At 41.6% G+C, this 25,854-nt stretch overlaps 1 protein-coding gene across 3 annotated transcripts in view; it reads right to left on the reverse strand.

Moving 5' to 3' along the window:
- Positions 1-25,378, reverse strand: part of samd11 (sterile alpha motif domain containing 11) — an 87,300-nt gene extending 61,922 nt beyond the window's left edge. Inside the window, exons 1-3 of one of the 3 annotated variants that reach the window (XM_042408689.1) lie at positions 25,249-25,377; positions 18,926-19,036; positions 7,147-7,218 (exon numbers count right to left, since the gene is read on the reverse strand). Coding sequence is in view for 1 of the 3 variants with exons in the window: in XM_042408690.1 (XP_042264624.1) it covers positions 18,926-18,955 (30 nt within the window). In the remaining 2 variants the exon portion in view is untranslated. Of the gene's footprint in view, positions 1-7,146; positions 7,219-18,925; positions 19,037-25,248 lie in introns of all 3 variants that reach the window. The other 2 variants (XM_042408690.1, XM_042408688.1) reach the window with 2 other exon arrangements.
- Positions 25,379-25,854: the final 476 nt, after the last annotated feature.

Consider the following 25,854-nt stretch of genomic DNA (forward strand, 5'->3'; position numbering starts at 1 on the left):
AAATCAATTAAAAACAAAGACGAATATAGGGTTTGTTTGATTACACGGGTATGAAAGACATATGACCGGTTTCTAAAATACATACACATATGTTTGAAGCCATGTTACACTGGGAAGATTAGTATTGTTTAATCGCTTGCTCTGCTTAATTTAACCAGGAGATCCTGAATGAGAGAAAATCCACGGTGGTCATTTTTTTTCATTGTCCTTAATGTTACAGGATGAAAAAAGTTCCACCTGGACTGACAGTTCAGTCTTAGTGGAAGATCCTCATAAATACGTCAAGAGCAGGAGAGGCAACATTCATTTCTCTCTCTCTCTGTTTCTCCTCTGCTTATCCGACAGCTTCCTGTGTTGTTTGAGGATTGGGAGTCTTAACTCTCTCTCTCTCTTCTCTGCTTATCCTACAGATTCCTGTGTTGTTTGTAGACAGGGAATCCTAACTTCCTGTGTGGAAGAGGGAGAGAGACTGAACCTCCTCACTCAGCATCCAGGTGTTAAACAAGAAGAGGCTGCTCAGGTCACATGGAGGTCAGGTGAAAACACCGTCTCCCGGGACGAAAACATACCACATGTGGAAAACTGTTTAGAGATGTTGGTAATATTTTACAAAAGGGCGTAGTTACAACAGGTTTATGACAGGTCCAAACAACTGTATCAGTCATACACAGTTTGTGCATGTGCTTCAGAAAACTTAGATGAGTCAGAAAACTCACTGACCAAAAGAAAAAACAGTGAGTGTTATAGCTTTCAACATAAAATGAAAATAATATCATCTCTTTAATTAGTTACTATAAATAATTGAAGTGGAGAACGACAAATACATATTTTAGGAGAGATATTTTTCCTGTGAAACCAACCCGAAGTATCCAGCTGACATAACAAACATGTATACAACTACAGCACACACAAACACATTAACCGAAGAGTGACGCAAAAGAAAGTTCAGGAGATTTACCAACAATCAGCTGACTCAGAGAGAGAAAGGTGGTAGGAAGTTGACCTTCTGGTGACCGAGGTAAGCCCACAATGATGTTTTGCTTATCAAGTTTAGAATACAAAGTTTGAAAAGAGGACTTGAACTGTGCGGTGAACACCAATGGAGATGTCAACCATGGTTTTGCTACTGATAGCAGCGACAGCTCCGGTTCATTTGTCTTCTTTGACATAATTTGCGAGTTGTCACACATTAAATTAGGATAAAATTTAAAAGATTTGTAATTTGACAGTGAAAATGTGCCTACTACATACTCTCCAAAACCATGACAAGCAGTTCCTTATCTATCTCAATTCTCAGCTATATACTTTCATCAGTAGTGCAGCGGCTGCTAAATGATGAACGCCAGTGCTAAAATTTTACATCGTACATAACAATCACGACAAACAAAACGCAAACCACAAGCACTTTCTCCGCCTCAAGCAGCTGACACAAAATATTACATTCTGTTTGTTATCTAATATGCTATTTATTATATTATCTATTTATAAATCTATATTCAATGAAAATAGTGTATATTTTCTGTATTGAGGCATTTCATTCTCTGACATTATAACTGCAGCTATCTGGTGTCAAAGGCTCCTGTAAATTAACACATCCATGAATCTATGAACATGAGTAAACTTATCTGGAACAATTCTAAGATAGTTTCAAGTTATTCTACTGATGGTGTGCATAAATACGGGTCCTGGTGTCAAGGGCTCCGCACACGCACAACAGCACCGCTACTGAAAGAAATTCTAGGGGAAACACTGCACATAAAACAAAATCTAAGAATATAAAAAGATGATACAGAGCAGATGTCTGGACATGTTCACCTTAGTAGGACACCAACCCAAATTTCCACAGAATACGTGCTGTTGTTGCATTATACAAAACAAAAAAAGTTTCAACCCAAGTGAAATTTACAAAAAAAAAAAATCCAAAAAAAAACAGTGTATAAAGTGTGGAGTCTGGAGGGAAATAGGTGAAGTCGGAGTCTCTCTGAACTGTCTCACTCAGTCTGTACTTGTTGTCACAGCAAACTGTCAGCCAGGGGACGTCTTCATTGATTGCTCTTGGCCAAAAGAAATAAGCTGAAAAACTCCTTCAGCAGTCAGAACAAGTCCAAAATTCACTTCATGTTCAAAAGGAGGAAGTTTTATCTTGGAGTGACCACTCAGAAATAGTTTTGGTGCCAATGAAACTATAACCAGATTTGCTGCTCCATAAGGTATGTGGTCCTGGTTTGGTCCTGTTTATTTCAATTATTAAATATAATACCACAATATATTTTTACAGCCCTTGTTATGAGTGTTTTGCAGTCGGGGAAGGACCTCCCATCCTCTAGTAGAAGCTACAGAGTAACTGGGCCAACAATCATTTATCAATGACTTATTTTTTAAAAAACAAAATCTTCATTAATCAGGTTAATTTTTCATTTTACAATAAGCAATTAATCCTGCAGTTAATAAATGTGAGTACGTCATTCATAAATGGTTCTTGGCCTTGATGGTCTGTCCTCTACCAGAAGGTTAGAGGTCAGGGGTCCAAAACAACAAAGCAAACTACACTGGTAGAAGAACAACCAAGCAATCTTAAAGATACCTTGTATCTAGGCTTTATAATTATTCATTACTGAGCTATTAAGTATTAATAATTATTAATCAGCTATAAATTACTTCCTTAGTGACAATTTATACACAGTAACGTTTAGAATGCCGCAAACAAAAACAATGGAAGAAGTGCTGCTTGGATCTGCCAATAATTAAACAAAGAACTTGTTTTTAATCATGTAGATGAATATAACAAATCCCTTTACTTTAACCCAAGTCGGAATAATGCTATTTTGCCATTCGTCCTATTCTGCTGACATGGTGAGAATGTAATAAGTAAAGTGATGAAAGCCCCTGAAAGTCTCTACTATCGTCAAATATAGTCAGAGTTTTCTGACCAGTCTGAGTCTGAGAGCAGAGTCAAACCTCGCTTGTATCCAGACAATTTTGATTTCCTTCCCTTTTGGTGGAAAAGGTGAGAGCAGTTTTTATACAAAGATATGTACGTGTAGATGCACATGCTTGCACGCCACCCACCCATCAGAGAAGCTCCAGTCAGGATGTTGTCCGAACAGATGTTTAGTCTGCCCAGAGCAGCACACTGCCTTATGTTTTTATTGGCCCGCTGAAGCCACTGGCTTTCCACGGAGGCACCACTGCCTTGGTCACTACTCCCCCCCCCCCCACCCCCCCACCCGACCCACACAAACACACGCCAGGCCTTTGAGGTGGAACGTCAAAGGGTGAAGGAGCAGGGAAGGGGACAGAGGTTGGAAGCAAGAGAGTTGCTGCCAGATCCACGGGGCCGTGGACGGGGCCGTATAAACAAGACTGAGTGTGGCCACCAGGGATTGGTACATTGTCCCAGTGGAAACGTCTGGCCCCGGATGACTCAGCCTCCGACACAGCACAGGAGGAGGAGTGGCGAGACACTGCTCTGTCCCAAACAGTTTCCAGACTATCCAAAATAGGCTTGTTAATCCCGGCCTGATGGTAACCAAATGTGAAGTGAAGGATGAGAGTGTTTGTTCGTTGTAACTTAATTTCAAGACAGTGAACTTCCAAACCTGCTTTCTGGGCTGCAGCACATGACCAAAGGACATAAATATGCAATGGGCATGTCCCTTCTGTAGTTATTCACTATGAGCATAAGTCAGGTGACAGCATGGGATTTGATTTAAGTATTTATGTAGGTGTGTATCCTGCATGTGTGTTTGCAAAGACTGGAAACATTTGTAAAAATCTGCATTCCTCGGGATCAAATTCAAGAAAATCAAATCATACTGTAGTGAGCTCATTTTGGTTAAAAAAAAAAAAAAAAAGAGTGAAGGAAAGAAGAACTTTTCATTCATTTTTCCCAAGGAACATCTGCTCATTACACATGATAAATGAGTGCCACTCCAACGCCCCAGCACTGAGTTAAGTGCAGCCCTGCTCCCTGGTCTGTGTCAGGTGCGAGTTAAGGACACCCACTGTTCCCTGTGGTCAGAAGGGAAGGAGGACAGGAGTTAGGGAGGGAAAGAGGGGAAGGGATCCAGGAATGCGCAGCAGGGCGGCTGCCTTGGCAGGTAGATGAAGTGAGGATCACACGGGCCGTTGTGGGGGTGATTAATGTGTGGAGGAACGCACGGGAAGGAAAACAAGGCCATAAATCAGCTGCTGGGCCTCCATGCTAATTGTAATTGAAATGAATTTGTCTGGCCTATAGTGCAGGGAATTGCAATTGCTATTGACCAATAGGGCCCCGGTGGTCTGAGGGAAATGAAACGGGGAGAGCGGCTTGTCTGTGCCAAGATCAATACGTAACCCAGAACTGGTATTTGTGTCCAGTAAATAAAGGTGGTTAGGGGGAGAACATGTAACAGGTGAGATATTTTGTTGGCTCCTGTGGTATCTTTGGTCAACGTGATGATGATGGAGCAGTTACTCAGACTGTAAGGTTCTCTGACTGTTGGCCACAATCTAGCCTGAATAGTTTTAAAACTAATGTGAAACACACAGAGCTAAGGCTAGAGAGGGGAGTCACTCTTGATATTGCTTTCATCCAACCCTTTTGGTTTTTCTTTTGACTGACTAAAAGCAAAAGGTGTGCAACATTACCCTGTGAGTGAAAACTTCATGTGCTGGTTGCTATATAGGATGTATGTAGCCTGCTGTATTCTGCAGAAACTCATGCATAAAATGTGGAGGAGTATGCCTTCCAGCCTGTTTTTTTGTTTTTACTTTGTTTTTTTGTTTTTTTCACACCAACCCCCAGTCCACCTCCCACAGTCAAACAGGTAGCTCCCCATTCATTAACACAACCACGCACTAGCTAATTGGGACATGCACAGACCTGTCTCTGTGTGTATTTGAATTGAATTTAAGCATAGACAGGTATGATGGGTCTGAAGAAAAGGTTTTTTCGATGTTTCGATTCAATGCGTGGTGTGCTGTTGGATCTAATAGCTTCTTAACTGATTACTGTAAATGTAGCAATGCTAATCTGCTTAAAGCTGTTCGGCCAAAGCTGTCCTGTATTCAAGGGGAGTTTCAAGTCCGCAGCTGCCAAGCTTCAATCCAAATTAAGACATTCAGAGATACCTACTCCCACTAACTTCAGGCATGAAAGCTAAGCACATTATGTGACATTTTCTTCAGAATGAAATGAAATAAAATAGTTCATTTTTATGGAAAGAAAACATTTGTACGAAAATCTTTCTTAAATAGATTAGATAACGATTATGAAATGAAACTCTAAGTGAACACCATTGCTCAAAGCTATAAAGGAAAAGTAGCCTTGGACAAGAGGGATCCATGCTGTGTTGAGCACCCAACAGTGTTTCCCCTGTTCGTCTCTCTCTGGGAATTGGTCTCCATGTTGTGATCCAATAACATTCCCCCATGAGACTGCAGATAGCATCCCAACCTCGCTGCAGATAGCATCCCAACCTCGCTGGAGGAAAATAACATCCACTTCCATTCATACACGGAGGAATACTGAGATTCATGGCTACTAGTTACTCAGGCTACTCATTCACACCATTTCAAGTACTGAGTATGCAAACACACCAAGTAAAATACTGAGCAGGGACTGTAAAGTACAGAGCGTTGCGTTACATATGGTGAAATTCTCAGCTACACGTTTGAAATTGCTTGGAAGATTTCACATGCTCTGCGACAAACTACACAACAAGCATTCACCCCCGCAATTTATAGCTCTTTGAACCCAGCGGGTGCAACGAACAATAGAAACAAAGCATTGTTTTTTAATTGTCTGTGACAGTGTGGGCTGCTTGGCACAGAGGCCTTCGCCCTAACTATTGGGGCTGTGTTTGCTAAACGAGCCAGAGCAACACCGCGGAGCCCACAAGGCTCCACGCTCTCTGATACGACCAGGGGCTTTTCTCTGCCTGCACACTCCCTCCACAACCTTACCTCCTTCCCCCCATCCTTCCCCTCCGTCAGGAATCTATATTTCATAAGCGAGCTGTGGAGCTCCAGTGCCCAATTATCAGCAGATAAGGCGCAGGAAGCCCTGGAGCGCCGGCACGGCTATTTAGACGGGGAGGGGGGAAGGAGCTGGAGAACGAAAGGCAGGCAGGCAGGCAGGCAGGGACCCAACCCCCCAGGGGCACTTCGCCCTCACCACGCTATTTTTTTCTTCCTTCTTTTTTTCTTTTCTCTCCCTCGCTGACAGCCTCCTCCTCCTCCCCCCCCTTACCTTAGCGGCAGGGTTCAATTAATGCCGGCGGCGGCTAGCACCCGCAGCCCCGCTCAGCCCGGGAGCTGGAGCCTCTATCAGCACACACCAACAACACGCAAGGCTGAGTCCAACTAGCAAACTTACGTCAAGGCAAGTTCTGTGTTGGTCTCACACATACAGGCACAGGCGCATGTATGTACGCACACACACACATACACAATCTGAGAGGCTTTTAGTATCTCAGCCTTGAGCACAACAGGGTCATCCATATAAAATTTAAAGTGAAAACTGAGGTGAACTTTTTTCTGCTTTTTCTACTTTTTTTTTTTTCTTGAAACCACAACATGGAGGTAAGGATGATTCCAATGCTAGCTTTAAAACCACAATGTCTCCATTGAGATTCGTTACTGATATTCACTGTTGCAGTTTATAATCATATCAGACTAGTCTCTGGGGTGATACTTTGAACTTTACTGTAAAATCACCACCAACTACAGCAAGTATTTCCTGTTATTTCACCATTTCTCAGATACATTGTTGCTGTCTCCTCAGACTAGCACATTTAAGTCAGGACTTTTCACACTTTTCCACGGCTCCAGACCTCTATTAGCGAGGGGTAAAACTCGATGTGCCTCTCACGTTTTCAAACCCCAACAAAAAAAAGAACCCCAACCGCCAATGCTGAGCAAGGTCACCCAGGGGTCAGGCACAGCTCACGGATACGAGACGGATATCGATTCGCTGGGACAGGCCACAAGCATACATACACACATACACACACTTTCTTTCCCCTACTCTTTTTCTCTACAGTCACAGGGCAGGCATCAGCCAATAGATCAGCCAGGGGCAGGAAATGGCCAGGGTCAGAGGGGACAGTGTGTGTGTGTGCGTGTGTGTGTTAGTGTGTGTGTGAGAGATGATAAGACTACCAGCTTGCTGAAAGCCGCTCTCACCCACAGCTGTCCAGGACCTTCAGGCTTTGCCGATTCACCTCGAAGCAGCTAAGAAAAAGAAAATAACTCTGACCAAACCATTGATGGAGTTTTTATCTTACAGCCACTGATAGACATGCATCTACACACACATGCACACTCTCAACTCTGGTCAGTATTTAGGATGCTCTGTAATCGTCCTGTGCCATGCAAGTCGTTGTTGTTTGCCGGTCTTTCTATCATTTGATATTACAGAACACTTGTCACCGCAGGAGGGTGTGTGGATGTGTGTTGTTGTTGCTGTCGCCTAGTGGCCTGTGTTAGGGGATCCGCCAATGGCAAAGACACTGGGGTAAGACTGAGGCGAGGCTTCGGCAGCCCTGGGTTGACTGGAGGCTCAGCTGGAGTCATGCACATACAGCGTCAGCGGTTCATGGGTCGTCATGTGTGTGCACGTGCCATGTATGATTGCTGTGCATGAGTGAATAAAGTGTATGTCTCTGTGTGTGTGTGTGTGCACATGTGCTTAAATGTGCACGTGTATATGTGTGTGTGTGTTTCTGTACTGTATATGTGAGAGAAAGTCAGGGGGCAGTGAAGCGGAGGAGGGCAGGCAATGCTCGCAGGCATAGAAAGCAGGCCAACTTCATCTCCCACTATGGAGAGCTTCAGAGAGATGGGGTAGTAAAAGGAGGGATGGTAGAGTACGCTGGGTTATATCAGTAAAGTTGCATGAGATTAGCTGTTCTATTCAAACTAAACCAGTAAGTGCAACACACATCGATTCTGGAAAAATTATAGCATCTTTGTACTTTTTGAGTGGTGCACATCAGTGTTTCAAACATCTTTAAACCTTTTTTTGTATTTGGTTTTCACATACGATTATGCAGGGTGTTCAAAAAAAACAAAAAAAACAAGAAAGGATATCCTCCTGGCTATTTTATTCATCCCGTGTTATGCTGTATTTCAGCTGCTTTAACCCCAAACAACTGATACATCAGGTAGTTTTGACAGAGAGAGAGAGAGAGAGAAGGAAACAACCCAAAGATAAAAGATTCAGAGATAAAGAGAGAGAGAGAGAGCGAGAGAGAGAGAGAGAGAGAGAGAGAGCGAGAGACAGCAAAACAGTCAGGGGGAAGTTCACTTCCCCTGCTGACACTCTTGTTCCACGGTGAGAATCCCCCGGCCGGTAGCCTCAAACATCTGGTTCCAGTTAGCTCTGAGCGCTTTGACGCGTTTCCTGTGCTGCTGCTCCACGCAGCTACGGCCACGACGCAGCCCTCCCAACGCCACGACAGCCAAACTCTCTGGAGATAATATACTGTAACTTACACACAACCAAATACACAATTAACCACGTCTGCTGTGTGTTGAAACAGACCAGAGGAGGAAGAGGCTGTGTGCTGATATTCATTCTTACTGTCATGTAGTTTAGTGTTAATAAAAAGGTTTTCAGAATTTCAGACTGTATGTTCCAGATCTTAAAGAACAAGCCGTGAAGGTTGTGACATTATAACCAGAGTTACAGTAACAATCTGCAACATTTCCTAATAAATGTCTGTTTTCATCACCAATTAACAGAAAAGTGAGCCTATTACAATTTTTTTTTTTTTAAGCAGAATGTCAGGACCGACCGAACATAAACTGCACACAGGAAGATGACTGTGCAAAGAAAGTGAAAACCAAGCAAAAAGTGCAGATAAGTAGACTGAAAAGATGAAAATTACTCAAAGATGAGATGTGACTAAGAAGTCACACCTTTTCTTTTCTTTTTTCTAGATTTTGCCATCAGTTATCAGTCTACATAGACTTTGCTCACTGGAGGTTTGTCATAGCAGGAAAAACACAGGTGCAACTAATAACATGAACCATGGCTCGATTCCATTAAGAGTCCCAGTAAACTATTCTAGAGAGCAAACATGAATAATACCAGGACCCTGAAACTGGGTCACTTAAATGGATTGCAGACGTTATTAATGTTGTTAATTACACCTGTGCTTTTCCTGCTAAGACATGTCAAAATGTCTGCTGTGAAAATGCTCTGTTTACTTAATAACTTATCACTATTGTGGGCCAGTTCCAAAATTGAAATGTTTTCGTTTTTATTTTTTTTAGATGGATAGCTAGGTCCTGATGCATGTCAGGTGTTATTGTTGATATTAGCAGCCTGTTTTCATCAGTTGACTTTTCAGTTAAGTATTTGTTTCTAACCATCTATCATAAATATGCAGTGCTGGACTAAATAACATAATTTTAAAAAAACATGTTCTCTGGTCTCTTAAAGTCTGATACTGACATTTTATGCCAAGGTATTTTTGGCAGTGACTTTATATGTTCTGTTCTTCTAATAAAATAAGAATATTTATTATCTTTATCCGCTTTTATTGCTCCTATGTTTTACTGTGCATTTATAATGGCTTAAGACTTGTATTTTTAATGCCTTGGAAAGCACTGTTTTTGAAGAGTTCTGTACAAATAAACGTCATTTATATATGGAAGTGAATAGGTGTCACGGCAGTTTTGCAATTACTCTGGAATACCTTGCCTGAGGAGATCAGACTGACAAACTGACTCAGTGTTTTCTTTGAAATGACCCATGAAAACACATTTATCACAAGAGTTTTTTGGTTATATATTTTCAGAGGTCTGTTTTGTTGGGTTTTATTAAAATATTTTGATTTAAAAAAAAAAAACTTCCTTGAGTGATGTAAAAATATGGTTTTAATCACGTGTCTCATGTTTAGACTCTTGGGTCTGTTAGGATTTTTAGATTTCTTGTGAAGCAATATGTTCCTATAAAAAGTGGCATATAAAGAGACAATATTCAAATACAGGAAATTTGAACCTGTGGATATAAGTAACTATGAAACCTTATCTCCCAGGAGATTGTATTTGTACTGTACCTTTTCATCTCATACCTTCATTGTATGAAACACTGTGGGGGTTGCAAGGCTCAACCAGGCCTTTTTAGTGATATAACCTAATTAGTTACCCCAACTTTTGCCAAAATGTTGTTACCTACATTTGTTTTGGACAGAAAATGTTATAATAATGTAACAAAAAATGTTGTCACTTATTACAGCATACAAAACTTTGTGCTTATCATAAGACATTATACAATCTACTGTGAGAATTTATTGAACTATAACAGTAGTTGTGTATTGTATTGTGCTGTAATGTCTACTACTGTTTATATTTCATATCTGAGCTGCACTGAGGCAGAATCCTGCGAGCTATGTTGATATGGCAATAAAGTAGTGAATCTTGAGTCTGATACACAGTAATAAGGATGCTCTGAGGCATACGCTGTATTCTGACCTGTTAGTTTTGGGAACTAACAGCGCAGCATATCATGTCACTCACACTGTAATGTTTCAGTGCAACTACCCACTAAATTAACCACAATGCTTTTCAGTGAGGTGATTCCCTGTGTGGAGGAGTGGAAAAGGGTGACCCCAGAATGGGGAAATATTGTATATATAGGACGTACCAAATAAAATAAAAAAAAAAAAAAACATGAGCCCACACAGCCCTGCTGCTCTGCAGAGGAACACAATAACGAGTAGGCCACACCGGGGATTACTGGTAGTGAAAGTGAGAACGAGGGGGTGAGAGGAGAGAGAGAAACAAAAGTGCAATGAAGAGGAGGTGAAGAGACAGGAAGAAGCTTCTCAAAGGCTTTCCTGCGTTGGAGGGACTCCCTACACCACGCAGATTCTCTATAAACACAGAACAAAGAGTTTTCTCTGAAATCATAGTTTGACTGGAAATTTACTAACGTCGTATTCATGTACTTCAATACAAAGGCCATGCTAGTTCACCTCTAAATTTACTTGATGTAGACTGCAGACTTCAAATATTGACACGAGATAAATCGATACAATTCAATCTCTTAGAGTTTCAGAACAGATATATAAAAAAAAAATGTACACCAATAATTCTGTCCTTTGCATTCCTCACAAATAGTAGGAAATAATAATGCACTAACATCTCTCTATCCAAATTCAATTTGGCTACAAATATGTTGTCAGACTTGAAAAGCTCTACTTAAACTGCTCCCAATCAGGGGTGAGCACGAGCAAACAAGGACAAATGAAAGTTTAGGGAGGCAGTATTGATTTGTGTGGAGGTCAGGGGTAGGTCACCCCTATCAGAGAATCAACAAACAGCCGCCAGCACCCTCCTCAGCTAAGCCAATCACCTTCTGACCTGTTTCACCGTTACCATGGCAAATGACCCTGAACCACACAGACCATATACTTGGCTCCTTGCTGAGTGAAAGCAGCAGAGTGGAGCTCCGCAAAGATGTTGGAGCTAGGTGATAATTTAACATCATACTGTGTTACTGTTTCACAGAATTTTGCGGTAAAAAAAATCATGATTCAAACTACACTGTAATTGAAAACAAATTACTTCATTGATCAATCATCAATTTGACTTTTTACATTCAATTTTGCATAAAATAATAAGATCTATCCCTATTAGAATAATATTAATATTGTGAGATTGATTACAACCAAATCAGCCAATCCAGTCACTCTCATGCCAGGTTCTATTTGCTATATTCAATTTTCCATTCAATGTTTTTTCAATTCAGTATGCTTTATTGGCATAAATGTCAGACGAACAATATTCTCTCTCTCTCACTTCCTCTCTCAACTCAACCGGTCAAGGCAGATGGCCGCCCATCCAAAGCCCAGTTGTGTTTGAGGTTTCTTCCCGTTAAAGGGGAGTTTTTCCTTGCCGTCATCGCCAAGTGCTTGCTCATGGGGGAACGTTGGGTCTCTGTAAATTAAAGGGTACGGTCTAGACCTGCTACATGAAAAGAGTCATGAGATAACTTCTGTTGTGATTTGGCGCTGTATAAATAAAATTGACTTGACTTCTTCCCATGATACTTTTATTCTAGACATTGTAGAGGAATAAATCTCAGATTCTTGCCGTCACCCACTCTTTCCATCTTTCCCTCCTACTCCTCCCTTCATCCCTCTTTCCTCTTATACTCCTCCCTCCCTCCGAGGCAGGCAGGCGGTGGTGGTAACCAAGCCTCTGGCAGTCTGTTCCTATCCTGCAGGAGCCCTCAGGTTCCAACCTGTCAATATCCCAGGCAGCATCTTGGCTCTGCTGTGGCTCAGTTAACCTCCTCGCCCATTGCAACCTCACAAGGGGCTCCTGTCCCTCTGCCAGCCCAGAGACAAGCACGATCATCCCCCCCCCCCCCCCCCCCCCCGGCCCCACTCCTCCTCTTCCTCCTCCTCCTCCCCCAACCCTGCTCCCAAACCACACACACTGCGCTCACATCCGTAAAGGGCAGCACCCTGGCAGCAACAGTAAGCAATATGGCAGCTGACGGCAGTTTTCTGCTCGCTGACGTCTTAGATGTTTTGGATGACGGTCACGTTGGAGGCTCACAGAGGGTAAAGAGGGAGAAGATGTTGGAAAAAAGATTAAAGCCTGGAGGAGAGAAAAGCTTGGTGACTCAGTGACAAAGGTCCCGTCATCTCGTCATCTGTATCAATTTCAGGGAGAGGAAGGGTCAGTGTGAAAAAGAATCAATGTGTTAATATGTTGTGGGAAGGAATTTAAGAGCGAATTTGTGGACGCATGTGTAAAGTTGTGAGTAAGACAGAGAGTCAAGAGGAGGTCTTACCGTTGCTTTATGTGTGTGTTTGTAATCTACACATGCACATAGGCCTGATCCCAAGCGTGGTAACAAGCGTGTGGCAGCATGTCACCCGTCCCATCTCACTCGGGCTCAAAGCGCACACACACACACACACACGCACACTTCTCCGTGCTTGACTGTGAGGCACCGCGGCTGTCTGCTAGGAGGCAGCTCAGGTTACGGCCGACCGGCGGGACAGACTTTATGGAAGCCTCTCTCCCACACCCACTCTCCCCCTCCGCAGGGCTCCGGAGGAGGTATCGAGTTGCCGGTTCAGCGCCGGCCAGGCTTGGCGCTGGCGGCGGCTTGTGATCTTGGGTGCCTGTGTGTGTGTGTGTGTGTGTGTGTGTGTGTTTTATCTCCCACTCTTTGAGGGTATCGGCACACAACGCTGCTGTCTCCTCCAGGTATGTAGGTGTGATTTACAGTGTAGACGATTCACACACACACACGCACACACGCAAAATCTGACCTCTTCCTCTGCTTCAAAGCACCTAGAATATTCTACACTGCATTACACAGTCCAATGTGTAATAAAAAGTCATGAGGAGTTTGAAACCCAAACAACAAAGAAACGTGTTTTCTCACTTAAAGGTGCAGTGTGTAGGATTTAGTGGCATCTAGTGGTGAGGTTGCAGATTGCAACAAACTGAATACTCCCTCCCTCCCTTCCAAGCGTGTAGGAGAACCTATAGTGGACACGAAAACTACAAAAGGTCCTCTCTAGAGCCAGTGTTTGGTTTGTCCGTTCTGGGCTACTGTAGAAACGTAGCAGTGCAGCATGGCGGGCTCCGTCGAAGAGGACCTAATCCCTATGTAGATATATAGGGTTCATTCTAAGGTAACGAAAACACAATGATTCTTATTTTCAGGTGGTTATGAATATTATATTCCATTTCTGCCAAGTCCGTTCCACTAGATACCACTAAATTCTACACACTGCACCTTTAACTCTAGCTGGGTCTAGCCGTGCAGATAGTTTTGTTTTTATTTTCATTCTGCGATCTCTGCCGTCATCCCAATACAATGGAGGTGAATAAAATTTTACTTCATTTCTTTATCATTCACAGACCTTGCTGTCAACAGTTGTCCCTGGAACTACTTTCTACTGAAGAAACAGAAAACTGCTGACAGAGTATTTGGTGGATTGCCAAGGACATTACTTCTGGAAAGACACACTGCTGTTGAAAAAGTGCAATTTTTCAATGCTGTGAGCAAAACAAGCTAAATGTAATTCACATTCATTGTATTAAATGGTGGCTGAAATCTCAAAGACAGACACCTCAAAACCTGGACAAAGAAAAACAAAACTATCTGCATGGCCCTTTACCAAAAGAGGTAAATGAAAATATTCCTCCAGATCCACAGAAAGCATTACACAACTATTGTAGAGACTTGCAAAACTCCCTGGGACTACAATTGACTTTAAAATATAAAAATTAAGGAAGTGGCCTTTTAAAAAAAAAACAATTCCTATGTTTCAAGACTATCACAACTATAGGTAATAAACAGAGGACCGTCACCACAGTATCGTCATGGCCTTTTAATCCTACGGTGCCATCTGTCCTACAGAGCAATTTCAAACACTCCATCCCTGAAAAGCTTGCTGTGGCCCATTTGCAGGAAGGAGTTGCTGGAAAGGTGCACTCGCAGGTCAACATAGAAGAGACCCTCTATATGCAAGGACCTTGTGACGGTTCTGCCGCTGGCTCACTTGCTAGCCTGGCATGGAACGGCACTCATGAATAATGCATGGGGACATCTGCCACCCCTGAATTATAGATCTGTGGAGGCCCAGCATATGGGAACAGCGCAGCAAGTGCTAATGGCTAACTCCCCATGACAAAATATGGGTTAGAGACACATGAATGATAGTCGGGTCATGCAACCTTTCCGTCATGTGAGTGCGGTCTGGATTGTAAATGTGATAATTTACATGTCTGCATGTGTGTCTGTGCATGTGTGTTTGTGCATCTGCAATGAGGGAAGGCTCCAATGGAAAAACTCGTGGGATTTTGATAATATGACCACAAACAAGCATCCAAATTAAAGGACATGTCTATAGCTGATACTGTTCTGAAGACTTTCCAACAGAGAGAAAAAGTAACAATATAATTTCCATACAGGGATCAATTAAGTATTTGAGGCCATTGTTACCTTACAACACACCATCATGTTTTTTCTTGGCCAAAATTCATCTAAAGCAGTGGATGTAGCTTTAAAGGAGCCTCAGAAACCCTCAGTCTAACAAGCAATGGTTGATGTCTTTGAGCCTTTTATGTAGGCTTCCTCCTGCTGAAGTGCAGCCTGATTGAATATTCTATACTCTCTGGTTACGAGTCTTGCTCTTTAAAGAAGCAGCGACGGGACGGGGGGTTGAAGTGCATTTTCTTCCGGCCCAGTCGAGCAGGAGGCCCGGTCTACCGGGGACCACTTCGATCTCCGGCTTTCTCTCTAGGATTATCCTCTTATCAGCGCCGCAAAAGCCAGGCTAAGAAGCGCCAGTAATTAGCCTATCTTTAATTAACGAGCACCTCCCTCCAAAACCACCCACGGTCCATGTAGGCTCCCACTTGGAAGGCAGTCAGCACTGCGTAAAGATGAGCAGACTTAATCTTGTTTTTGTCTGAGTAAGAGAGAGTGAACGTGTTGAAAAGGGCAAAGTTCATCTTCAAGTAGTTGGGGAGTCGCACCATGCAGAACGTCCCTCATGCATGCACGCTCACACACAAGCCTTTTTACACCGCAGGTTTCAAAGGGAATCCTGCCACCCACCAATTTTCCACTTTGTTGTGTTTGTGATGTGTGTGTTCATCTGAGTGTACACTCCAGTGTGTGGATGGATTACTGCACCCAAATTATGCTACCACTCACCATCACTCACTTAAATTTCCAGGCTCATTGAAGCCTCCTTCGAATCTACAATGGAAACATGTGTAGGAGAAGAGGAGGGGCCAGAGATCACCTCCAAACCTTAATGAAGTTTAGATAGTACAAGTTGACAACCCTGATACCTTTTGGAGAAGTCTCCAAACTGGAGAGTGTAATATGTACAGTTGCATACATTTGAATACTTGCAATAAAGCCACATGGTAGATATAAACATACGCTTCAGCACCACCGGTCGACTAACTGTTGGGCAAATAGAATCAGAGAGGACTGGGTCATCTGAAGGGGAATGAGAGCAAAGTGACAGCTCCAGATGAAAAAAGAAAAGGGGAGACAGGGAGAAAGAATGCCAAAGGTGCCCCGGCCTGGCCTGGCCCTGGCACCACCAAGCGGGAGGGGCAGCGGCAGCCCCAGCATGCATACATTAGCGGTGCTTAGGCGCACTAATTGCTTCTCACTTAGACAAATCTCCTGCAAATCACGGCTGCGCCGCCAGCACTGCCCAGGCCCCCCGGGAAGGAGAGACGGCAGGCAGGCGGACGGAGCGAGAGGCAGAGGAGGAGGAGGAAGAGGAGGGGGGTGGCGAGTGGAGCGTGTGTAGCAGAGGCGCCTCGGAGCAGGATGGAGGAGGAAGAAGAGAAGGGGGAGGGGGGGCACTCCCATGAGAACGCAGAGAAACGGAGAGAGAGAGAGAGAAAAAAAAAAGCTCCAACACTTCAAGAGTGCCTCTCTCTCTCTCTTTCTCTCTGCTCATCCATAGTCCAGGCTGGGGGCCCCCCCCCCCCCCCAACCTCTTACACCCCTACCCACAGAAGCCCCACCATTGCTCTGCTCCTCCAACACTCCATCCCTCCATCCCCCCCCTCTTCTACCAGCTCTCAGATCTCTGCTCTACCCCCTTGCTCGCCCCTCCTTTCTCTCTCGCACTCCCTCCCTCTCCATCGCTCTACAGAAAAGTGAAGGAAAGATGAAACTCTACAAAGAGGGAAAAAAATCAATAACACAGATGGATAGCTGGATAACAGGGTCCGGCATGCTTCGGCAGTGAGGCAATCCAGAGGGTGCCCACACAACTTCCACACAGGCGGAGAGACGGGCAAAAACAAGACTCTGGGAAGAGGGTGGTGATCAGCCTCAGGAAGTCAACATCACCCGCAACACACAAGTACGCACTTGTTCACACACAAGCACACACCACAGTGTATGGCTGCATGCATAGACTGGCTATAAAAAAACAGCCAAACATACACAAGAGCACAAATGTAAAATATAAACAAAAACAAATACGCTTGTTAGTAAAAAACTCCCACATACATAGAAGCACACATCGTGTCCTCAGCCCCACGCAGCTAATTGGGGAACTCCTACAGAACAATAATAGCTAACAGGTAACCTGAGGTGAAAGAAAACAGCTGTCTGTAACGATAACATGATATCATACAAAAGATCAATATTATTGCAGGCTCTGCATTATTCCACAGGGGTTATTTGAGATATTGGGCGGCCGAAAACAACATTTCTCTTATTATCGATGGTTTAAGGTACCACAGGGCCCCATCAAGAGCGACATATAATATATCGTAAAAACACCGTGTCCGCATTTCAGTATTCATTATCGAGATAGGAAAGCAAGTAGCAGGTGCTAATTCACCTGAGTGTATTACATTTTACAAGTTTGTGTGGTTATTACTGTTTCCTAAACATTTTTGCTATGTGAAAGCACAGGGCTCTGACGGCACTGATGGTTGGTCAATCATTTAGTTCTAGTCTTGGCTAGGCAGACCTCCACATCAAGGTCTAAAGAAATTCATGGACACGGTTAGTTAGAAAATGGAAGAGACGCGGTGGACTGTTGTCATATTTCAAACCAATAAAATTACATTCAGGAGAGATGAGGGCAGAGCCAGGCGCTAGTCCTCACCAAAGCAGAAAACTTCTTCGGACTGAAAACTAAACCAAAAGCCACAATTTCCACAAACTCGAAGACAACCAAATGACCGCCTCAAGCTTTCCAAAGTTTTAGTTACACAAAATTAACTCCAGTCACTCCAGACCTCTGGGAGTACACAGAGTGAGTGATAAGACAGATCTAATGTTGGTACGCAAGATTTGGTTATTTCAAACCCCTCTGCTCATGTGTGGATGAGGTGATCTTCAAGGCCTGTAGGGAAGCTGGCAAGGCTTTCAGACTCAAGCTCTGTCTCAATTCCACACTACATACTAATTGTATACAGTATATATGAAATATTATTCTTCATAATATACCGTTTTTTGGGGTTAGTATACAAAACATCAACATACTTGATTGTAAACCAGAAAGAAATGCTGACTTCAGAATGCCACTGCCAAGAAAAATGTTTCATTTAAACCATAGTTTTTTTGTTTTCTGAGGTGTTCCTGAAGCTATTTCATCACCATCAACTATTAACTTTAATTTCATCCAGCTGTGAGTAGACTCCTCCATTTCCTTTGTGCATTGCATTGTGGGAGAATAGTGTCCATCAATTAATTTCGGCACTTTTCCAGTGTGAACACACTGCATACTCAAATTTTTAATTGTTAGATTGGCATGATTGTGTGTATTTCTAGACATGATATTAGCTTTGTGTGGGTGTCACTTGCTTGGATGCATCTTTGGTTGAAGGAGAATATTTATGCTTAAGTCTCTCTTAACTCTTGCGTCAATGTATGATAATTTTAAAAATAACTTGTTTCCAAAACAACATGGTAACTAGTAAAGATAAAAAATGAAAAAATTCTGAAAAAAATCTGTACAGAAGGAGGGGGAGGAAGTGACTTGCTTGGGAAAAAACCCAGTTTTGCATGTCTATGACCAAAATCTAGCTGTAAAGTTCAGATTTAATGAAGCAAAACATAGTATTAATCTCAATTTAAGGCTTCCCAGCATCAGATGTGTTCTCAAAGACTGGTGGTTACTTAAGTGACTGCATACGGATCATTGCAAGCCCGCTTTATATAACCAACTAAGGCAGGCTAACTGATAATAAGCCTAGATTATCCAGCTAGCTTTCTTGCAAAACTCCCAATGGCACACACTGTAAAATGTACGGATACCAAAGACACTGCAAGTCTCTTTGTGATGGTCTAATTGGACAATCAGCCTGATCTTATCTTATCTCATCTTAAATGTGGCAATAAATAAACACACAGATATTTCCCAAAAAATAAATAAATACATACAGTATGAAAAAACTAGCATACCTTAAAAGAGCCATCTACACTCTGAAGCATGTTTTGGGTTTCAGGTGCCAGGTCGTGTGTGATGTAGATCTGCTTTCCTCCCACTGGAACCAGTGCAGATTGGGTGTGATGCTTAGGAGAGGTGAAAGGGCGAAGACTTCATTATAATAAATGTCAGTGATGACCCTCTTCTCCCATACATGCATCACCCATAAACATCCCAACACACACACACACACACACACACACACACACACACACACACACACACACACACACACATATTCCTACAGTCCAATCTTTGAGGAAATTACTATAATCCTCTCCTGGGTATGGTGGTGATATTTTGCGATTTGGCGAAGAGCCAATATGTGAGGAGGCCATATTGAAATTCACCTCTGAAAGCCAGTTACAATTTGCTCCAAGACAAATGTATGATCTTTGTTTGGTCATGAACCCATTTTATTGTATGAAAATAATTTCCTTACTTTGATCATTGAATAAGATCTAATTTAAAGACGCCTTTCATTCAGTAAAAAGGACCAGGGTGGGGGAATGGATTGGTTGAAGTGAATTGCTTTAAGCCTGAATTGAATTCCATCAATTCAAATCATGTTTCGGCTTCATAATGTGGGCGGGGGAGCTCTAACTGTCAGTAAGAGTTCAGTACAGATAAAACACACAGCTGTGAACAAGCTTGAATTTTGTCCAGTCTAACTTTCTAAATTGTTAATGTACTCCCACAGTAAATCATAAAGCACACACGACGGAGGAGATGATAAAAACAAACTCAACTGGCAAATTAACAGGAATATTTGAAGTATTTAAGCTTTTTTGCTTATTCATAGCTGAAACCTCCAATTATGCTGTTGATAAGATATTTTCTAGGCTGATAAATCACTAGCACCACCTACTGTCTACTATTTACAAAGCTGGAGTGTTTCCTGGTTGTCTTCCACACTAAAGTGCAACCAGTGCAATGAGCGTCAGCACACCAAAAAACAACATATTTGGTTATAGCTCCATCTAGTGGAGAGAAACCGACATTTCATCTCCCAGCTGTCATCTAAAGAACATGCAATAATTTTTTAATGATCCACCTGGGGGAGTTTTAGAGCTAAACAGACATTGTCAAGAACATATATTCAGGGAAAGTTTATATTATTACAGAAAATGCTCAAACAGACATAGTAGACTGAAATATAGAAATATATTATACATTAATAGAATAACAGACTATAACATAAATACTGATGTGCGTATGTTTACATGCACACTAATATTCCACTATTATTCCAATTATGACAATATTCAGAATTTGATACTAGTCTTGTAAACAGCATATTCTGTTTGGATATTCTCAATTAGGCCTTATTCTGAACGTAGCCTTTTCCGATTAAGACGTGGGATATGCCAGTATTATTCTGGTTTTAGGAGCATTCTTTCGACATGTATACAGCGCATTCGGAATATGTGTCTCAGGGGGGCTTTTTACCGCAGTTTGCGTCACACGGCCCTCTTGCCTCTTTACCCCTGCGCAGGCAAAATGACTTATTCTTGAGCAGGAAGGCAGACAGAGGAAAGGAATGAAAGGAGAGTGGAGAGCTGTTCAGGGTGGGTTGGAAAAACAGAGTGTGCCTTCTCCATGATGGGGATGGAGGGTATTAGTTATTATCCTGACATGCAGCCATGGACTGACGGTAACGACTGTGTGATGCACCAAAAACACTCAGCGGTGCAGTAAATATCATGGATGTGTCTGTAACTATAAATTTATCATATCAGTCATATCAATATCACTTATAAATATCAACTGCAGCTCATTAATATTTTTCAATTTGCTGGTTTACTTCACTGCCTGCAGAGATCTTGTGAATCCCGTTCCCACTGGAGCAGAGGGAAACCCTGAAAACACTCTGCATGTAAACGGGAATATTAGTGGAATATTCATTTTCATTAACCATGTAAACAGTTTAGTAGGAATATTGTCTTTTTTGGAATAAGGGCAAAAACTGGAATATTTTGTGCATGTAAACATAGCCAATGTAGTTCTTCCTTCAGGGAGACATTATTTGGGTGACCCTATATGGAGAATTGCACCAACACACAATCTGGTAAAAATGGTGATTGGATTGTGTAAGTAATAAATTATAGAAGGTTTATTTAGGATCCTGAATATAAATCCAGTAAGCTGGGTGAAGAAGAGGTTCAGGTTCATAAATATTCTTGTAACTTCTGTGGATTTGAAGAGAAAAATGTCGACAGATGTTGACATTTTTATAAAGGAGGAAGACAGGCCAGACAAAACAAGGTGGAGATGTTTCCCTTTTTGTTTTGTTATTAATCCTGATACATTAAGTTGGTCGGACAACAAGACATTTTTGCCAGTACTGATGAATATGGCACCAAAACTGACGTAAGAGAACTGTGAAAACATACATTTGTTAAATATGTAACCTATATGTGAATAGTACATACAGAGTATTGTATATATGTATTTCCTTTCATATAAAAATAATCTCTCAGGCCAGTTATAATACTTTCATCAGTGGGGGAAAGTAATTAAGTACTTTTTCTCAAGTACTGTACTTAAGTACAATTTTGAGGTACTTGTACTTTATTTGAGTATTTCTATTTTATGCTACTTTATACTTCCACTCCACTACATTTATTTGACAGCTGTAGTTCCTTTTCAGATTCTGGTTTCCAACCTTTTTGACATCTTATAAAAAGCAGTGTGTAGTCGGGGTCACATTTCAGATGTCTATGACTTGTTAACGGCTCCACCAAATACTGATTTTTTCCCCAAACTTCTGACATGGTTTCATTTCAATAAATGTTCAAATGATCCAATATTTCACCAAAAATCAAAGATTAAAGATAAAGTCCCAAAACTAAAAACAGATTTGTGTATCAGAACTTTGTTTTTCGTCTTTCCTCTCCCATTAATCATCTTCTTCGTCTTTCATTTTGATTGGCGGTTGGCCTACAGGTGCATTACCGCCACCCACCAGACTGGAGTGCGGAACAGACTGACAGACAAAAGGAAAAAAAAACAACTGAAATCTCTTTATCGAGAGAAGTTGTTTCCTTCATGTACTTAATTAGGTGACTGTATATTCCCCATGCCACATCTCCAAATAGTTTCCCTACAGTGAAACTTAGCTTAGCTTTCTTAAATGTTGATGTCAGTTCCTTCCTTTACTCCTCATAGCCCCTAAATTCCAGCAGCACATGCTGGACAGATTCAGGATGACCACAGTGTGAGCATCTACCAGTTGGGTGTTTACCTATTTTATGAAGTGTCTTATTAAGTCCAGTATGTCCTATCCTGAGACGGGTAGTGACTGCCTCTTCCTTCTGGTTCCTGCCAAACCTTCTTCTCAACCCAACATGTTTCTGGATATTATAAAAGATGTCTTTCTGTATCGTTTATGTCCCAGTATTCTTGCCATACTTTTTGAATCTGTCTCTTTATGATTGTTTTACCCTCAGCTTTACTCAGCAGAATGTTTATGTTTGTTGTTTGTGATGTGAGTGATTGCTTGGCCAGTATATCAGCATCCTCATTTCCTTCTATTCCTACATCTGCAGAAACCCAAACAAAGAAAACTGTCAGACCCTTATTGTGCAGTCTGTATATTAAATTTAAAGATGAATTTCAAAAAGAAGATCTTGTCTGCACGATTTCACAGATTAAATGCTTGTGAGTGCTGCCCAACTATCAGATGCAATTAGTGCATTATTTTGTTGTTTTCATCTAACCATTGCACCAAGTTATCAAAATAGCTAGGAGCTCAACTGCATATACTGATAAGTGATCTGCTGTTCTTTTTATAATAGCAACCTTGTATTGTGGGATGAAAACTGCAGCTCCTGTACGTCAAGTCTCCGGGGCTTTTGAACCATCTGTAAATAACACCAACTTATCTGCAAAGTGCTGCTCAGTGTAATTTTGTGCTATCCTCCCAGCAGATCCCTGTTCAGATTTCTTCCTCAGTTGTTGCTGTATATTCAAATCTGCTGGTCGCATCACAAACAACCAGGGAGCTGAACATAAACTAACATAAACCTACACTTTCTGCTTTTATATTTCCTATCCATCCAGAGCTTCTGAAATTGGTTTCATTGTGCTCCCAACAGTCCTGCAGGATGTGAGCTATTATGACCCTGCGGATTAACCCAGTATGCCGGCACAAGTTTCACTCTTCTTATCCGTAATGGCAGTTCCCCCAGTTCAACTTTTATGGCAGCTACTGGAGATGCATCTGCTCCACATCCAGCTTATTAAGGTGACTCTCTGCTGTTGACATATAAGCTACACGCCCATAGTCTTACGTAGCTCTCATAAAGGCCTGGTATACATTAAACAGTGATGTTCTGGTTGCTCCCCAGTCTCTTCCTGACAGGCATCTTAAGAGATTGTTGACCTTTTTACACTTGTCCTTTACTTTATCAATATGCTGCTTCCAGGTCAGATTTTCATCAAACAATGCTTTCAGAGACCTAGTCACACTGACCTGCTCAAGTGTTTGGCCATATAGTTTCAAGGATATTGCTTTATGACGTCTAGAAAAACAAATCGCTTGTGTCTTTGCTACAGATAACTTAAAACCCCACTTATTTGTCCACTGCTCCATCATCTCAGTTGTAGCCAACAGTTTCTTCTGTATATATTTTAGGTTCCACACCCTTAACCATAAGGCCCCGTCATGAGCATACAACGATTTCCCTGTACCTTTCTCAACTTGCTCAAATATATCATTAATCATGATGTTATATAACACTGGACAGCAAACACTGCCCTGTGAGGTTTGATTCTCAACTTCAAGTATTCTGTATCTACCCTTACCTCTATTGTCCTGCCAAATAACAAGTCCAGCACCCAGTTATATAACCTGCCACCCACCCCTAACTTACTTAATTTGATAAGCAGTCCTTCCTTCCACAACATGTCATATGCTTTTTCTACATTGAAAAAGACGGCTACCACCATTTCCTTATTTGCTTGGGCTTTCCCAATTTCTGACTCTAGGCGTTAAAATAGAGTCCATTGTATTTCTCCCTTTATGAAACCCATTTTGAATTGGAGAAAACAAGACTCTACTTTGTAGAAGATATATAAGCCTCTCTGTAACCATTCGCTCCATAGCTTTCCCTAATTGTGATGTAAGGGCTACTGGTCTATAGTTTGATTGGTCTGATGGATCTTTACAGGATTTCAAAATTGGAACAATGATTGACTGTTTCCATGCAACTGGAATTTTTCCTGTGTTTCAAACTTTATTAAACAATATTATTACTACAAGGAGTGCACTGTCTTCCATAAGAGCTACCATACTGTAGCAAATGCAGTCTTTTCCTGGGGATGATTGCCTTATATTTAAAACAAACTGAAAAGTAGGTCTGAACTTTCTCTTGTTGTAGTTTTTACACCTGTATTGTGCACATGAATGTTGTCCCTACACTGTCTAGCTCTTACTGACCCCATTAATCATCCCACGACCCCTCAGATTTATCTGGCGACCCATTGGAGGGGTCCAAGCCCTAGGTTGGGAACCACTGGACTAAACTAGCTAACTATATATAAAGTAGTTCAAACCAGCTCCACCTCCAGCAGCTACAACAGTAACATGCTACTTACACACTGATGTTTCAGTATTAATAATCTAATGATAAGGATCAAACCACTACTTTTACTGCAATACTTACAATACCACATCAAGCTGATAATACTTATGTACTTTTATTTAAGGAGGATTTTTCATGCAGGACTTTTACTTGTAATGGAGGATTTTTACATTGCTGTATTGGTACTTTTACTGAAGTAAAGGATCTGAATACTTCTTCCAGCACTGACTTTATATTTAAGCACAATAGTCTTCATGTCAAAATGAAAATTGTAGTTAACCCAGTTTGTATGAATGAAATACAGTTATATTAAACGGCTTGTTTTGAACATGGGGGGGCGCTAATTGTAAGTAACTTAGAAGTAATAGTAATAATAGTTAGCCAAAGTGATATAGCCTAGGTCGTGTATGGTTTATGGGGTCCAAACTGTTGTGATAATTTTATGATTTAATTAACGTATAAAGTGAAAACACTTATCTTACTTATCCAGTCCGTCACCATTAGGTTACTGCAGAGCTGTGTTTTAATTTAAGTAACTGTGAGAGAGTTGAAAGCAAGTTAGCTAATAATGATGATGGTTCGTTGTTGGTCATTTTAACTTTCAGCGACACAAACTAACGTTAGTTTTAAAGCTTTCAGGTTAATTCTCTCCTTCATGTTGTACAGGTATTTATGTGACTATTATTATTCAGGTAAATAACGTTGTTACTTACCGACTGTTCAGCTCCAATTCATTGTGTCAGTTAAATGTGAACCGTATTAGCACCTGATGTGATTAGCATTATTATTTGTCAGGGAGGCAGGTGATGGGTAAATACTAGATTGAATCAACCGGAGGGACGAATTCTCGCGAGTGCGGTTAAAGTTAAGGTTAGTGTACAAATCTCGCGAGAGCTGAGAGCCAATCTAGCGCCAACCCAGGTGAAGGGTTGGTGCAAAGATTGCGACCACCCATCATCACTAAATTTAATGGCATCAATTAAAAGAGCACACATCCGGGTAGTTTTCATTTCCTATGTAAAATATGTGTTTATTTGTGTGTTTTTAATTTGACTGCAGAAACAAAAAGATGTTACAAACACAACTGTCTTTTACACTGAATATTTTTGTAGAAATGAGAATTTTAGGTTTTTCATGTGAACGCAAATTAGGCCAATTTCCAATGTGAATCTAAACATTTCTTTTTACTTTACAAATAGAGATCAGCCATTACTATTTCTACGTTTAAAAGAAAACTTAAAACCTTTCTCAGGCTTATTTCTCACCTGAGTTTGTGCGGCTGGACAACTGCTTTTCAACTTCTTATCGTTTTTATTTTG

This window comes from Thunnus maccoyii, chromosome 4 (genome assembly GCF_910596095.1).
Source record: "Thunnus maccoyii chromosome 4, fThuMac1.1, whole genome shotgun sequence".
Lineage (NCBI taxonomy): Eukaryota > Metazoa > Chordata > Actinopteri > Scombriformes > Scombridae > Thunnus > Thunnus maccoyii.